The 18,951-nt window shown below is 34.9% G+C and overlaps 1 protein-coding gene across 4 annotated transcripts in view; it reads right to left on the reverse strand.

Moving 5' to 3' along the window:
• Positions 1-18,951, reverse strand: part of LOC118281958 (E3 ubiquitin-protein ligase SH3RF3) — a 34,894-nt gene that overhangs the window by 12,764 nt on the left and 3,179 nt on the right. For all 4 annotated transcript variants that reach the window (XM_050696070.1, XM_050696069.1, XM_035602809.2 and 1 more), the window contains exons 2-7: positions 17,480-17,605; positions 8,023-8,199; positions 7,421-7,503; positions 1,943-2,057; positions 941-1,040; positions 110-236 (exon numbers count right to left, since the gene is read on the reverse strand). In XM_050696070.1, the coding sequence (XP_050552027.1) occupies positions 110-236; positions 941-1,040; positions 1,943-2,057; positions 7,421-7,503; positions 8,023-8,199; positions 17,480-17,593 (716 nt within the window). In that variant the 5' untranslated portion in view covers positions 17,594-17,605. The remainder of the gene's footprint in view (positions 1-109; positions 237-940; positions 1,041-1,942; positions 2,058-7,420; positions 7,504-8,022; positions 8,200-17,479; positions 17,606-18,951) is intronic.

The following is an 18,951-nucleotide window of genomic DNA, read 5'->3' on the forward strand; positions in this document are numbered from 1 at the left end:
TTCGTAGCAATTGGCGCTCCATTGCCTCTGCCTTACCCCTATGGGAGACAGGCGTGAGGTTATATATGTATGTATGTTAGATACAATATACTCTAGATAAAGTACAAACCTGTTCATAAGCTGCCTGGCTGCCTGGTTGAGTTCCACGAAGGCGATGGGAAAGATGCCGACACGTTGGTCGAGCCTGCCTTCCGCCCAGTTGTCGTCCACACGACGGTGCACCGTTATTATCGCCCCTATAACATTTACAATAAATACTATTGTAGGGGCTTTGTAAGTATGAAAGATCTGATGTATCAGCAGTATTGTGTGTAAGCGAGAAGTATGTTAGCGGCACCGCCAGTTACTGCGCGCTGTCCGGTCGGTACGAACGTGGATAGGCTTGGGGAACTTTGGGCAAATAAAACAAGGTTAAAAGTGCTATCCATTGTTTTAATTCAGCGCCAGTAATTCCCAATGCACATGAACATGTATGCAACGTGACACGCTAAAGATAGTTACCTAAACTATCTAAGAAATAGGTCACGGATACACAAAATTCTACTCTATTTATTTATAATTATAGTTGATTTTGTATATAACTATTTATGATGTGAGAGAATCATGCTTTGATACGAATAAGCCGGCTCTACTGGAGTGATAACATGGCCTCATAGGAAACCGGCGTGAAACAACGGTTGTGTAGTGTGAGTGGGAGTACCGGAGGCTCAATCGTCAAATTGCCAATCCTGAAATGACCGGTAACGTACTGAAACTACTCTGTGGTGGTGTTGTCAGCGATTGCTTACCATTAGGTGATCAATCTATTCGATTACCGACCTATGCTATAAAAATGTTATTCCTATTCTTTTATCAAACACGCTTTCAAGCGAAAATCCACTCTATTCTCATAGAATTTTAGCTGATTTTTGATTGGTAATAGTTTTATTCGTGAATTTACCTTTATCGAAAGCCAGACAGCCTTCCTCGTCAGGTGCGGACATTCGGAAGTCGTATAATGCTTTGCATAGTGCAGTGGCCACCGGTAGAGGTACCACGACCTGAAAAAAATATAAAACAATTTCTAGAAAGTGTAGACTTAAGTGTATGAATAAGAAATGACAAGTGAGTGTGTGGTTACATCTTATTTAGAAACAATGAAAACCATACACGAAGCGGCAACGTTGCATTAACCTATCGTCGTTTGTAGGTTGCATGCTTTCGTCAAATGACGCGTCGTGGACATTTGGCCTAAATAATTTCTCGTATAAATAGGGTCTCCATCTTAAAAGAAAGTTTGCAATGATTCCTACGTTTGATAGATTGCTCTAATCGCAGTTTAGTCAGCGAAAATAGAAATGATACAGTAATAAGATCATTTGTCACTCAGTAACTGTGTATGTGTATAGATATCCTCTATATAAATCTTAGAAATATTTGTTTTTTTTTTGTTATAAATAAGTAAGTAGAATACATTTATATTTACAGATAACCATAACTCGACACATGGCCATTACATTACTTAAAGTAATAATAAAAAAATATGTAAAAAAAAACGTTTAAAGTTAAACCACATGTCAAGCACTAACTTTCTTTGACAAACATGTGGCGTACATGTGATTATTTGAAATGTTTATAATAATTTTATTTTATAACCCATAATCACTTATGCACATTTAGCAAAGCAAGATGGACGATAATTTAATTTGTATACGCTAAAGACACGAAATTACAGATCAGTATTCTTCTTTAAAAAAACCTTTACCAGATTTTCCATACTTAGCAAGCGACCCGGGAATCGCTGTTAGGTCATCGTAAATATGTATAAAAGATGCTTCAGAGAAAGACTGGGGTCTGGGTGTGAGCATTTGAAGTATGAAACTATGTGTTTGTAAACACCCCCTTGAAACGAGAGAAGATTGTAGTTTGAGGTAACGTATTTTTTAAATCTCAGTGAACTAACCTGCACATATGCCAGTGGGAACATGCCAGTCCTTCCGGAACATTCTCCCTGATACCAAAATGTGTCCAACTTCTTATGAATGAGTATTGTTTCACCTTTCTTAAACGAGAGGTCGCTGTAAACAAATTAAATAACATTATTATAACGAAAAATATCCTCATTAAATAGTAACACTAAAAATAGATAAATAAACTATGTATTGTGGACCAACCAATCGGAATGACACATTATTTTTATGACGATATACCTACTTAGTAAGTGCCATTATTATGATTATGCAGACTTGAGTCAGCAAAATGACATTTGGTTAAACATAAACTCATGTTTTAAGCGTAAGGCTTGACTACCAATCGTATATGTATAAGGTACACCTGGTTCATTGCATAATTCTTTAGCTTTCATCACATTCATGCATCTGGTCATACAAACACGCCGGTTAAGAGTCTTGTATATGTATAAAGATACTCCACAGTGCACATGTTTAGAATGACGATGTAGCACATTGCTAAGCACACAACGGATAGGCCATGACTCACGCCAACATAATGCATCAAAAACGACTGCTAATTGAATATAAGTAGTTCACAGCCACCGATCACATCAACTTTAGCGTTTATTATTATAACAGCGGCAGTTTTTCTCATTGACTCATGCACTTCTGGTCGCTGACAAATGACTGCCTACTTAGTATTCTAGTTACTCGACAGTTATTTATTTGCGAGTAATGCTTTGTAGGGTTTGAATGGATCATTGACCATGTGAATGTCACTGTAACTCATTTCTTTAATATGGTAATTATACGCTTGTCTGTTATTACGACTTAGAAAATGCTTTACGACATCGTGACAGGTGAAAATGGTTTTCTCGAGAAATATCGTAATAGAACACGACAGTTTCGTTCGTATAGTTGCTACACGCGATTGGTGAGCACCTATTCGAACCCCAGGTTGAGTAAACTGTCATAAAGCAAGCATGTATACTTGTATAGTTAGTAATTGAATAGTTCGTGTAGTCAATGTAATGTTTATAATTTCAAGTAATTTTGGACACTCACTTATAGTATAAATGGGAAAGTTTGTGTGTATGTTTGAAGAAGAAGCCAGTTGTGATTATAAACGTAATGGTCTTCTGCAAATAGATTGGTTTAACTTGACAAACTGTACCCTTAGTACGAGTTTGTTTTACGTTGAACGAAATCAAAACGAGAGCGTGTTCGGCGTTCTCATTGGCCGGCTCGAATGAACCAACCAATCAGAGCGCCGAATGCTTATCGGTTAAAAACTCATACTAAGGTTACTTTAGTACTAAGTCTTTACTTAATAACTTTGTAAAACAGTATCTAAAACTATAAAGCATTGATTTATTGGCATTCACTTTTATCACAGGGACGTTAAGACGTCATTCGTGAACTCTGATCATCGGTCAGCGTCACAAGTAACTCTTGACCATTATGTAAACAAATAATAATTAATAACTATTTCCTTAGTAAACATTATGACTCACTAATACTAGTGGATTTAAATATAGCGCTTTTGTCACTGAAATACCTTTAATAAAAAATATATTAATATTAGTTTCTTGTTTTTTAATACTTTTTACATAAGCTTACGTGCCCCTTAAAAGATGAACGGTGCACACAAACCATATAATATCAACTTCTACTATTTACAGAACTCGTCGAGCTGCGCATTTTTCTCGTTTTGTTCGTAACACAGCTACATAACACATTTCTGGTGGACAAAGCACCCGAATGTTCTACTTTTAACCAAAAAGTTTACTATTTAGTAAATTCATTCTGTACCGCCTGTTACTGTAAACTGATGACAAAATCATCTACAAGTAAATAATAAACTGTATTTTATTATTGTATATTTTACTATGAACCAAGATGCCTGACACCAATTTACAAAGTATGTAAGTCCTGAGGTTTTTATGAAAACTCGTTAATTGAAATGGAAAACGCTAGTAATTAGATTAACATAATTGCATTTATTAATTCGCACGCAAATTGTCAAGCTTATTAAGACCACTATACGTGATCACAAACTTAGAATGAGATTTTTTTGTAGTCTATTGATAGTTACATATTAATATTTTCTATCATTTTGGAATAAAGTTCAGAATCGATTAAATAATTCTGACAATAGGCTAGTTTCCTAGTAGTCAAAATCAATAAACGTCACAAACGATATTTTCTACGAATTTTGTATGAAATACAGTCAGTTGCAGAAAACTGTCTTTAAAATCGACATTAGTTAATCCGTCATTATCGCTAATATTCCATTAAATTTAAAGACGTTGCACAAAACTGTTGCGGGTCCGTTTAATGGGACTTTAACTAAAGACGACATTAAAAAGTGTTGCAAGTTAAAACACATATTTTGAATGAACTGATTACGTAGTATTTGTATACTCTCTGGAACTGATTGAATGTAAATTGTCATTAAGGATGGAAGGAAGCGAATCCCGCTTCGAAAGAAACCGATTTTTTATAATGACGATTTATCGATCGTGTTTGGATCTATTTTATGTAGTTAAAGGACACTATAAAAATCAATACAATACCATTTGTTACTACTTAGTTACTTGTAAACTAAGACTTAGTTATGAGTTTTTCCAGAGCTAATCACATTTTTTACGTAATACCTATATCTATATTTTGTATTTGATTAAATATCTCTATATTTAATAGATTAGGTATATGTGTTATTTTAATTAGCTACTATTAAATGTATTTTGTGGTGTCTTAATAGTGGAATACATATAAATATCTAATTTTCTTCTAATTCCCTGAACCGATTCAATTATGTGTTCCGATTTAAAATAGGTATCAACCTTTTTGGTTCGCGGGAATAAAATCCTAGATGACCATTGACCAGCCCTAGTTTTCAATAATGTCATCATGAGCGTTTCTGTCATCTCTGTATTTAGGAAAAATCCTAATTTTTTACGATAAAAATATTATCAATTGCTTTAATGTGGTGTTGAATTACCTTTCATTGGTATCGTAACACCGTTTGTAAGTAGAAGATTTAATGTAGCTTCCAGGTGTTTGTTATTGTTGTGATTAATGAGAATTGGACTCGTCTCGAGTTTTCCTTTTATAGAAAGAATTTTCAGTATTATTCATTAACCATGGTATCTGATGCAACACAGGCTGGTTCAGGCAGTATGCATCGCCCTTTTACTAACTTTTTAAGCAAAGAATTAACCAAAGAATGGTACCTATAATATTGCACCCACAGAGGAAGTACGAATTACCCCCAGGTGACCGTGGCTCGGTATTTTAGTAAAATAAATATATAATAAAATAAATTAATTTAAAACAAGATAAGTCGTTTTATTTATTTTTAAAAATAACTACTTAATAGTTAACATTTCTTTAGCATTTACCCAGTCTCTATAAAGAACAAGGTATATACATCTATTAATACACCTATTCCCCTAGCATGATATGGAAATACCTAAGGAAGGCCTATGTTTGGCAGGAAGCTGATCTTCGGTAGATCCAGTAGCGAAGAATCACAAACATCTATATGACGAAAATTGCGCGGACGTAGGAGCATAAAATTTGGTACACTTATAGTTTATGTGTAGGAGAAGTGCAGAACGCTAATATTTTTCATAAATAATGCTTATAAAGTACATTCATAATCAATAAATAAATAAATCAATAAATAAAACATTACACACACTACCATGCATAATAGGGGAAGGTAGGGTAATTGAGAACGGCGGGTAATTGGGAACACGTTGATAAGTCCCACTTCCCCTCCCCGTATCCCGTCTCGCGGCTATTCGAGGTATGCTTCCCCCGCCCTAAGTGCGCAAGCGACAGTGGGAACTGGAGGATGCACGCATCTTGACACGGTGAGTCAAAATGTTTTTATTGCATTTTTGTTATAAATTTTGTGTTTTCATACATTAGATGCAAATGTCATATTTTTGAGTACAATGACACCATATTTCGTAAGTTTATTTCATGGATAATCCGTTTTAAAATTTTACGTGTTATAGGAATCACTTATAATGCTATCGAAGGTCGCGACCAGTTTTATTCAAATTATCGACTGCCGGTAATTAGGAACGGTGGGTGGCGGGTCAATTGGGAACGTTCATATTTACAATTTGTTTTTATATTTTTATTACAATACGAATTTTATATTAGATGAGGCGTGACGTTGATGCAGCCAGACTGAACCAGACACCACTAGTTCATAATATCAGATTCACATGACCACGATAAAGCTTTGGGCACATGTGCAATGCACTTCCAGAGAGACCAGCAAAAGTTACGTGTGTGATATGTGTCATGAAATGAAAAAATATTTTTTCCGTTATAAGCAGACAGATAAATAATGTTTTTAAGTAATAAAAGTCGACTTTTTTAAGAGAAAATACTGTTTTTTGCCTTTTAAGTTAAGTGTTCCTAATTCCCCCACCCTTTCGTATTTGACAAAACGTCAAATTGACAGACATTGCGATGATATTAAAAGAAAATGTAATGAAAAGAGGTTTCTCATTGAAGGAGGTTAATATAATGAAGAGGTTTGGTTATTCATGATGCGCCGGATATATTAATTTGAATTTTACAAAACGAATAGCAATTCGTTAAATAAAAATTATCCTTGAACGTATGTTAAGTGGTATTGTAAATTAAATCGTATGTGGTCGAATTTCGACCACTAGGCGGCCATTAGTATCAATGTGAGACCATCAATAGCTTTATTTCTTCGAGTTTCAGTTTCTAAATTGAGTATCTCGCAAATGCGTAAAGCTTTAGTAATCCTGTATCTCACACGAAACTCTTCTCCGTCATGTTTTTCAAATAAATTTATCGCAAATCTGGTACACGACGTCGTCGTGGATAGGAGCGAATAAAGATGATAGGCTTGACAAGGGACATTATAAATGAATACTGTAATAAAGTAAAAAAATATTACTAGCACTATTTACAAAAGAATTTTTAATAACAAGTTTAATGGATGTTTGACTAGGCATTAAAAATTATAGCCCCAAACTGTCAATTTAATGCTCCTTTAGCGCTAATGACGTTTTGTGCAACGTAAAAAATAGGCTAAAGTCCCGATTTGACGTTTCTTTAATTAAAGTTAAACCGGCATTAAAATGAGATAGAAATACTTCTTTGTCACTAACGATATTTTCTACGAATTTTGTATGAAATAGTGTGTTATACCGTCATTAAATTGTTACGGCAAATAACAGAAAATTACCTCAAAATATTCGAAAATTAAGTAGATCACCCATGTATGATCTAGAATAAAAGTGTGATTAGTGTATTGTATTGAAAAGTCGAAATAATCTTTATTTTTGACTTAGGAAACTACCCAATTTCATATGCTCACGTCTTAGTACTTATTAATACTAGTTTATATCCTCGGCATTTAAAACAAACGCACTTTTACATTCACAATATGAGGTAAAACTGTATGATTTGAAACAATGAGGTCAACTCACCCTGGCTCCTTAGATATATAGTCGTATATAGCCCTCGCGTGTGGAGGTAGCTGCTTACCGCCGCCCTGAACACCTTGTAACGCCTATAACAATATAATACAAGCATTACCAAAATTATCAACTAAATTAAACTACTTATAAAGTCACATTTTATGGTCAAATCCACGTAACATGGAAGTTTAGTAAAGGCTGGGAAAAAATATCTTATATTTTGATTATTTTTATTTAATTTGCAATATATGTGTGTGTGAAGTGGAATCTTGCAACTAAATATTGAAGCAGATATCTTCAACCAATTGAGCTAAAATTATGCATGTGTAATTTACATGACCATTAATCTTATGCTTGTTTTTTTAAAACATTTGTGATTTCTGAATCTCTATGAATTCATGAGACTATGGACAGTGGACAGCCGCAAACCCAGAGGAGATACAAATGTGTTGCTAGCCTTTTGAGGTTTAGGATTGGAGCGATCAGCGTCTGATGGTAAGCGATCAGCGCCGCCCATGGATATCCGCAACACCAGAGGAGTCACAGGTGCGTTGCCGGCCTTTACTCAAGTGTCTCAAATATTGGTTTTATTATCTTTCATTTTATCTTACCTGGGAATGTCCGCTCCTTGATGTCCTTTGTCCAGTCGCCGACTTCCTCGGAGCCGAGTTCTTCATACCTTCGAGGATCCTCATGAGGAGTACGTTCGGAGGCAACTCCTCCACCTTCGCTTCCACTAACACCCTGCATTCTGGACATCGTAACTCCTTGTGTGATTCTATAATCACCTAAAATCAAATAAAACGTTTTTGTTAGTTAATATTTGGAACTTGTAAAAGGCTAAGACTAAGAAATACGGTCAACTTTCCTAGTTCCTTGTATGTTTTTAGGGGGGACAATCGTAGAATGACTTCTCCCGCTTTGGGCGACCCGAGAGGCATTATAAGACTCTTAATGACCAAAAACCACTCAGTTCCTATTCCTGCTTTTCGAGCCGGAGCCCCGATACTCCCTCTCACTTCGCCTAAAGCGGTAGAAGTCACTAGATGATTTTCCCCGCAAAAAAAAACTCTATTGACTGGCTTATCAAAAGACGAAGACGTAATTTGCGTAGTGACTAGTGAAGCAGTGATATCTAACTTCAGTCTAAATAAAAAGTCCACAAAGTTAAACTCGTTTATATTACTTTTTAGGAACTAAATAATTGGTAGCAACCGGATTTTGACTCAACAGAAATGAAGGGCATTTATCATCCCACGCTAGTTGGGGCAATAAATTGAGGGAAATGAATTGTCCTAGTAATGCCCGTAGGCGATGGACCCATTCTAGTTTACGATCGTGAACTTTGAGCTAGTATGATAAAATCTCAGATCTTAATGTGGTTGCAATTTGACGATTGACGTTTTGACCAAGTTGTCGATCATCGTGGTATCAAACAAACGATGTGTGTGTGAACTAAGAACGGCTGGATCGATTCGGCAAATTTTGGTCTCGACTTATTTGTAGTAGTCCGGAGAAGCTTTAAAAGGTGAGAAAAAACATTTTTGAGGCGGTACAAAGTTTGCCGGGTCAGCTAGTCCCATTATACATTTGTTTTAACTTGTCTAAAATAGCTGTTAGACTAAAACCTCTACATATAATTTGACGAAAGAGGAAATCTAAAACTTTACTAAAAACATATGCTCATAGTAATATCACAGAATAAATAATGTTTTTAAATGGAAATTGTCTCTGAAGAACGAGTAATAACATTCATGAACATCACATTATTGAAATGAGAACTGAAATTGAAAATTATAATGAAAGTTTACTTTTTATGATTTACGGTAACCACTTTAGTTAATTTCTTCTTGGTAAGACGAATGTCTATGATATAGTTTATATTATAATAAAGTAATGTAGCAGTGAAGGTTCATTGAAAGAGAGTTGAAATCCCTTACTTTATATTATTCTGTCCTAAAACGCAATAGATATGGGTTTGTTTCGTAAAACTTCTTTTTTCTTCTGTTCACCAGAAAAGCCAAGTAAGGTAAAAGGCAGATAGTTAACAGACACTAACGCATTAAAATTAAATTAATCTCTTGCCAAACTAATAATACACGAACTAGAGAAGTTATAGCACTCTAGTTACCCAGATAACATTAAAAAATCTATTGTAATGTATTATCAAAATGGATAACCCACTCCCACGAAAAATAATACCATAAAGTTGTTCGCAGAAGCTTGTTGAGTCACCAAAACAATTAGCTAATGTGCTCGTGTTTGCGACTGAATCGTGTGTCCCTTAATTAACGTAGGTAGTTGCTGCCAAAACGGTCAAGAACAGTGTAAGTTTAATAGGAATGCACCAATGTAATGCCAGTACCAGCAGAAAGATATATTTTCCACAGTTACGAGTACTTACGACCCATTAAAAACCTACGCTAAAGATACAAATGGACTGAAATTAGCTCATACCTCTACATTCATGTGAACTGAAATCTTATCTCAAAGACGTCTGTCTGTTTATATTATGAATCGCGGTGCGTTTTGATAATAATCTTCGTGTTTTGGTAATGGTATACATATAGTATAGTTGGGACAGATAAAGACGGCGTAGTGCGAGTTTTTTTTAACGCGATCGAAACGTCGTCATTTTTAATCCCTCTGATTGGTTGGTTAATTTGAGCAGGCCAATCAAAGAGGCTATAGTCATAAACATGTTAATCCCGAACTCAAACTCGCTAATGCGAGTTTCGCTGATACTGCTATCCGGTATATCTGGAGCTGCGGACTATCTGACGGGTTTACCGGGGCTCCGGCGTGAAAAGTAGATGTAGGAACGAGGTGGTTTTTAAGGCGAGAGAAAAAAGGCACTCAGTATCAGTCTACAGTTGAGAAGATCTTTAGGTAACTTGTGTCGGTAACAGTCCTTACGACTTACGACATTGTTTCTGTTATTATGACTTCATGTGTTATTTGTTGATTGTTTACTGTTGATCTAATTAGGTGGTCAGAGGTGAAATAATCTATGTTTGGTATTGGTTACTAGGCTAATGATTCAAGGTAGAAATAGACTCTCGGTGCTTTCAATTATACTTAATAGGTGTGTTCACTATAGACAGACACATTAAAGATATTTGTATTTACATAGGTACGTGATGTAAATTACATTTTTGTATAACTAGTTATTTATATTAGTACGATTTAAAGTTAAGGTTTCTACATAAAGTCTGTCATTTCCGATAAGTATTTCAATCTAAACAAAGGCAGGCACACAATGCAAAGGCAATCTTATCAATATTATAAATGCGAATGTTTATGAGTTGTGTATGTTTGTTACTTAATCACGGCAAAACGGCTGAATGGATCAGGAGGAAATTTGAAACGGAGATAGATTATGGTCTGGAATTTCACATAGGGTACTTTTTATCCCACATGAACGCTGGCAAAGCCGCAGGCAGAAGCTAGTATAGAAATATAGCCGTCGATTTTATCTAATCATTCAATTATAGGCAGTTTAGTAAGTCAAGGTAGAATGTATCAAGGATGTACTAAAACTTGTGCATTATATCCATGGAGCGGTAAATAGAAAGATAAAATAATTGCTTCCTGTACAAACACATTAGTCTTCGTACATACATGATAGTTTATAATAAACTTATGTTCAAAATAGTTTTTGCATGCGTTGCGACTACGATATCCGGGAGCTATGGCTGATGACCATGGATTTAAGACATATAGTACTTAGGTAGGTAATAGTTAGTGTTTTATATTTGAATATCGCTTACTAACTACAAAAAAAAAGGAAACCTTTTACATAAATGCTTTCTTAGTTTCTTTTTCGTTTTTATTCACCTTGTCGGTACGTATGTTTATCGAGTGGCAGGTAAGGAAATTGATGATGCAGTACATTAGCAGAACTTTAAAAGACCTACCGGTCAACTGATTGCTTTAAAATACTTTAGAAATTGTATATTTACCAAGAAATATACTATAATACTAGCTGTTGCCCGTGGCTCCGCCCGCGTGTTGGTCGCTTTTCGCATAACCATATATATCAAACTTAAAATAATAACATACAGAAAAGAGTAGAGGCAGCCTATTACAGGGTATTAAACCACTCCTAAAGTGATGCTGGGCGTGAAAGGTGGCCATAATCTCAATAAATAGAGATGACTTACCGCATTGCTACGTCTTTTACAATCTACACACGAATTGAAGTAGCCAGGACTTTATTCAAATATACGTAATAAAGCATACGAAACCTCATCCACACTGTCATTGCAAATTCAGGACATTTGATATGACAGTACTCATGTTATCTATATAGAGTAGGTAGAGACCGTCCATTTAATCCAATTGCCTGTTGGCTGACTATAATTAAACTGCCCTCCAGTTGAAGATCTTGGAACCAAAAGCCAATTGTAGTGTATCTATGTTCCGTAAATGCTTCCATTTGCCAAACATTATGACCTCTTTGGCACAGACTACATAATGTGAGTTCTTAAAAAAAAGGTTGCTATATCATTGGGATTTTCGTCGAGTCTCATTCTAGCAAAACAAATGGGTTTGATACACCATATAGTTAATTACTGTATACGTTTATCCGGTTTTCGGTAAAAAAAAACTGTTGTAAGAAACGATAGATTTGTATACAAATTAAACGTTTTTATAGTAGCAAGGTTTTGTACGAATTGATTAAACCAACAACATTAATCGATCGCAAGAATGATGTCGTAATTAAATTTAGACAGCCAAAGATACATTGAATTTTCCAAATTCTTAGCATTTGTTTTTGTATGATATGTATAGTTGTTCTTGGTATCAATTAAAATGTACTTATCGCACTCATATATACCTATCATTAAGCACTTAAATTATAGTAGATATATATTTTATGCGGTTTACGTGAGATAAGATTAAAAACGAGAAAGTAAATTTTATTAATTGCGTCTGATATTTGACTAGGTACGATTCAATTAGTTAGACTATTGTTTTCCTTCTATACACACACCAATAAGGTTAACATATAAAGTACTTTTTGGCTGAATCTTCGGCTAAACAGTATACTATACTACATATTATTTCACAAAACAGCCCCTTTTTAGCCTCTGAATTACGCTTTGATTCGCTTTATAAAAACTGACATTTCAAAGTAATAAATTATATTACATTCATTACACTATTTTCCCTTTTATTTCGTTTAGAAGCACGCAAACTGAAATGACTTGAAGAACATGGCTTGTTAGACGACACGAAACTGAAATCTTCAAACAGTTACAGAAAGTAAGTAAATTACAGTTCAATCTCGTCTCCATCACCCCTCAAGCATGAGTATCCACAAATAAGTACAGTTCTTTTTGTAAATATAAATAAACAATTAAGAGCCCTAGACATTAATACACGCCAGAAACGGGGCAACCATCTATTTATACTACGGGGCCGCCTGTAATACGTGGCCGAACAACCCACTGCCACATCCGTAAGTGGGACGATTACTGATCAATACCATTTCTAGACATGTTGCCACTGAACTATTCATAGTTTCGTTACTTTTACAAATATTGATTTTGCATTTAATAGGTCAAAATTGTTTAACAAACTTTGTTTGATTCCGACTTATTTATAAACGGTAATCAAATTAGAATCTTAAGTTTTAAGTGAAAAGACGCTGTTTTGTGTGATTAATGAACTTTGTCACTGATACTGATAGCTGTAATAGGTCTTCAACACAACTAAAAGGTATCGATGTATTGGGGTCACTAGTATAGCAGGGTAAGGTTTCTTCGACTGGATAAGTGCACTTTTACATTTGCAATTTGGACACAGGGGCGTTCGATTTTGTCAGTCAAAAGTAGGATGATCGTTCTAATTTTTCTCTTCGTTACAAAAACTTTAATGAACGCTAAGTCAATCAATGAAGCAATTGATATAGACATATACAATATACAATAGCTACACAAATAAATCGAGGATTTACAGAAAGATACGAAATATAACATAAAAGCGAATTGAGCAGACATTTACACAGTGACACCGGATACAAAACACACAGACAAGTGTAGGACGTTTGAAAAAAAAATGGGCCAAAATGATAACATTCAATATTGTATGATTTAACGTTTATCGCTACCAAGTAATGACATCATAAGCAGCGAGATTACAGAATCAAGTGGAGAAAGTTGTTCGAACACACGGAAAGAACGATAAACGGTTGAGTTTAAAATAAAAGCGACCAAGTCTGAACTGTTAAATATGCAGAGGATTTCTGTAAATAGGTTTCAAACGGCGACTGCTACGGGCTGGATTTCCAATACAACGACATTTTATTTTCCACGAAGCGTAGGTTCTCTGTTTGAATAGAATTGCACAAGAACCGTTTTGAGTAATGACTAGATAACGTAGTAGTGCGGTTTTTTATTGTTATACGATATTTTTATAAGAAAAAATACATAACTACCTAAAAATTCTAATATTTCTATTCACTACACAGGTGTTAAAAGATTTTTTATCTCATCTAATATTTTGACCTTAGTAGACACAAATGCATTGGGACGCTGCCCATAGCTCGGTTTGGCAAGCTTAACAAATGCAACCGCTTTATTATTAGGCAATAAACCGCCTTGAAACTATTTCTAAAATCGGCAATAGGCTAATCAAGTCTACAGCTGACCGGGAAAAATTACATGAATCATTATTATAAAGCCAGTTCGGTCAACATTGCAATTCGATTAAAATCTTTTTAGACGACTAATCTACGTAAAGACCTAGATAATCATGCACTTCAATAGTCCTTCATCAAAATCAAACAGGATAAAATCTACTAAACGTCTTTATTTGAATAAAACTGCTAAGATTAGACGTAATATCGTAATAATTTAATGGGTTCATCAATCTCTCCTGATTTGAATTTGACATAGTACATTATTGATACAACAAGGATTAATCTCTGCAGTTTATTATAAAGCGTTTCCGAAACGACAGACAGACACTAGACTTATCCATGAAATGAATAAATACGTACATTTAAGTGTGGGAGAGCCATGCTTCGGCACGAATAGGCCGGTTCGACCGAAGTGATACCACGGCCTCAAAGAAAACCAACGTGAAACAACGCTTGCGTTGTGTTTCGTTGTATGAGTGAGGTTACCGGAGGCCCAATTACCCAATCCCCGATTCAACAACAACCTTTAAATCTAACCCCCAAAAGGCTGACAACGCACTTGTAAGTCTTGTAACGCTTCTGTCTATGACCAGCGGCGATTGCTTACCATCAGGTGATCCATCTGCTCGTATACCGGCTTATACCATAAAAATTCTCATCCTTGTAAAAATCACCGATAATGCAATGACCCATTAGTGCGTTCTATAATAGAAGTGCAAAGTCAGACTTTTTTAAATGAATTAAAAAATCCAGCCAGTAAGACAAAACACATAGAACAATATAAAACCTATTTCCAGACGCCATACTCAATTGTGGCGGGTCGTCTCATTTAATCTTGTCATACAAACTCCTCTAATAAGCCTCGTCTGTTATTGGATGCTTCTTCATCAAATTATTAATTCTTTGATCATTTTCCATGAATTCTGTGACTAATATTATTAAAATGGATGAGACTTCTACGTAATAACGGGACTTTAACGTTGTATGAACGACTGGTTATAGTGACCAGATTTACTGATGTCATGTCGTGTCAATGGAGTCATAATAATAGTTACTACATACATACTATACATAGTTTAGGAACTGTTAGTATTAACACTTTACGTGATATTTTTTAGTAGTATTTTACACCTGCATCGGCCTAGCAGTACAGAAAACTACTCCAGAACAATTCAAAAGCCTTCAAAAGCTTCCCATTCAATATTACAGTAGAACAATTTTGCCATTACTAAGGCGTTGGCTGGAGAATGGCGATCGAAAGGTCATGAGTCAAACCCGTCCTTAGTTGCTTGTGGTAAACGTTTGAATGCAAGCATGCACTTTTAGCCTGGAGGGTGCTAAAGGGTTCAAGACATTTCGCATTTCAAATAGCTAGCAAACTATTTATAGCAAAACCAACGAACGTGACCTCAGACTGTCTATTTTAATAAAACTTTAAAGATCACAGTATTGATTTTCATTTAAATCTTTTTCTTGGTTAGGTACTTTTCAAACAAATGACAATAGCAAAAAAAAAATTAGCATCATAAAGCGCGGGAACATCAATCCAATAAAATAATTATGGCCGAAAACATTGATTTAAAATTGGAATGCTGTGTGTGCGAAACCGAAAACTGGTAACTACTTTCTAGACAGCCAGTCTTGTTATAAACGTACATCTACATGCCTATACATCCTATTGATTACATAACAAGAACCGTGTGAGATAAGTTACTGTTGGGCTATACTCAGTATGAATGCACTATAACATAAATAAAAGTAAAAAATATAATAGTTGACTCTAGTCTATTGTTTGGAAACTTTTTACTCACAAGTTGGAAGTGTCTCATAATAATTATTATCTGTATTGAATATGACTCCAACGTGGTTGTGTTTACAAACACTAATCTCAGATTAACAGTCAGAGTGGGGAACAAATAACTAACTTACTATCAACTGCTGGTAGCAAGCGTTATGTGAATAGTTGATTCAGTACTATAAAATAATGAATTTATTTAGAAAATGTTAGATTGTCAATCATATATAACATATTATCTAAAAAATAGTCTGTACGACTACGTAAACTAAATAAAACATGTTTTCCTCTAATTTTTTGTAAGACAACAGAAAAAATTACATGAACCAAAAACAAGTTAGTTCTCGCTGACGAAATTGCACAGTAATGTAAGTGCAACAAAAATATTATGACATGAACCGACCAATTAAATAGAGACGGGACCGTCATACGGAATGAATGATTCAAGCATGACTCAAAGACTCGACTGTTTAGATAGGGCAAGCTAACTACTGCTTATTTACTGTGACAGGGTCCCACAGGAAGCGTGGTACGGGACAGGGGAGCACGTATACATACGGCGTACGGTAATATAGCCAACTGATGTATAACGAAGAATTATGTTTGCTTTATTGATGTAAAATAATACTTTAATAGCTACTAGAAGTCTCTGTGTAATAGTACCATGTACAATCGTATATACATTTGTAGCATTCTCGTAGGAAATAAAGCAATTATAAGTTTCAAAATTGGTAGTAGATGTAACTGTCTTAATTCGGGATAATTTTGCAGCACTAGCGCTTTTGACCACGGCTTAACACTTTATGACGTTTTTAATACAATAATTTCTAATAACGTAATATCAGAGTCTGTTCATTGTCTGACTAATCCTCTTCCCAAGTATCAATATATTTTCATTATGATGATATATTTAGCGTGGTTATATTATAAGCTTTACGGATAGCCATGTGAAGGTCACCGACAACTAGTCTTCACCGGATTTTTTAAACAGACTACATGCACGTACACCGGGAATGTTTATATTACGTCGCTCCAATTCGGGACGTGCTCCCGAACATATGACTTTGTTATAAAAACGTTATACGAAGTTTTTTATGACGCAATTATGGAAAGAACTAACCAAGAATTTTGCCTAAACTAGAAATTGTGAGGTTTGAGTATAGAAGGGATTCTAAATCTCTTCTACCAGGGTCCTAATAAAGATCTCCCGTAAGAAACTTGTGTGGTGTAGTATTAAAAAATTGAAGACAAAATACAGATAGTTGGTGTGATTATGCCACATGTTCTGGTGTTTTCCAGTCTACCGAATTGAGAATGTCGTTATCAGGGTAAGAAAACAATAAATGCGTTTTTGTTTACATGATAAAGTTTCTAGAATCAGAATATTGGCGCCAGAAAGTCCGATACATATTATACACTTATATTTAATTTTAAAATAAGACTTGACAGGTTACTTTTGATAGTTTATCGTGAACGAATATTTGACTAATACGTATTTAGTTTTGTTTTTTTTTTGATGGGTAAAATCATTCAATGACTTCTCTCGCCTTCGGCGAGGCGAGGAGACGGTATTTTCCTTCTCCGTAAGTAAATGTTAAATGATATAAGAAGTAAGTATAGTACTGACCTTCAAACACTTGAGACAGAAGGTATGCTGGCATGGCAGGACACGGGAAGAAGTGTCGAGTCGCTCCAAACAAACGGAGCACTCGAGAAGGTCGTTGAGTAAACCCTCATCCATGCCGGTTGGGCACTGAAAACAAAATATAAACACTGTTATTATTCATCAAATTACGGTAACTATTACTACCTACAGCAATAAATACTGCACATCGAGTTTTGAGAGACTTGCACAAAACTTTTTCTTTTTGCAATATTTTAATTTTTATTTTACAATATTTTTCCGATTCGTGGAGAATGTTTGACTAATTTTATCAGCTCATAATCATGAAAATTATACGCGGCGATTTGGACTGTCTCTTGCCAAACGCCAATATGCAATATTTATCACTGGGTACTGTACTAGTTCATTTTTTTAATTAAAATCGGTTAAAGCTTTATTGGATCCTTTTTGGTTTTGGAAAACTGTGACTGATTAGTCAACGGGCTTAGGTACGAGTTTGCTTTACGTTGAATGAAATCTAAACGAGAGTGCGTTGTGTTCGCTCTGATTGGGTGGTTGATTTGAGCCTGCCTCGTAACTACTAAGATCCCTGGACTGGTGGGCAATAAGGTCTCTCCATACAGGTCCCTGCAAATGGGATTCTAATGCAACTTGCAACTGGGTGTTCATACAATTATACCTAAACTTAAAATAATAATATATAGCATGTTCATCATCGAAGATGACTATATCTGCTATATTAATGCTAGTTTAATTTTAATGGTCTGCAATTGTTACCAACAAATTTTCAGTACATACATAGTTAGGTACATTGGTAATGAAAATTTTGTGGTCACTAGAGTGACTATTATGTACAGAACCATGGCTTATATAGAATTAAGTAAAATTAGAATTAAACCTTATGTAATTATGCCATTTACAGTCCAAATTCAGTGTAATTTCTGTTAGTCATCCAAAAATAACCCAAAACCAGGCATGGTGGTTTTAATAGGAAATCTGAAAGTTTTACATTAACATGTAATAACAGAATTGCAATAGCCGGCATAATTATGTATTAACCCGTTGTATCCAAACAAGACACAATGAACACAGATTCACACAAGACACAATGTATTTTCTATAGTGTCTTATATACCAGCAGTCAAGTGGTTAACAGCTAATCAGTTCTTAAAATTAAGAATTTAATAATTACCACAATCTCAAACATTTTAAATAAATTGAAAGTCTACTAACTAATTGCTATTCTGATCAACAAAATTAATTCTTATAAGCATCACGAGTGACTGACAATACATATTGTGACTTTTTTACTTTTACTACATGGATGTATACATGCACCAAAATAATATTTTTTAGATTTTTTGTGTCAGTTTGTTCTGGCTAATCTCTGAAACGACTGGACTGATTTTGACGGGACTTTATTGGTAAGTAGCTGATGCACAAAGGAGTAATTTATGATACTTTTATTAGACACA

The sequence above is a fragment of the Spodoptera frugiperda genome, chromosome 9 (assembly GCF_023101765.2).
Source record: "Spodoptera frugiperda isolate SF20-4 chromosome 9, AGI-APGP_CSIRO_Sfru_2.0, whole genome shotgun sequence".
Lineage (NCBI taxonomy): Eukaryota > Metazoa > Arthropoda > Insecta > Lepidoptera > Noctuidae > Spodoptera > Spodoptera frugiperda.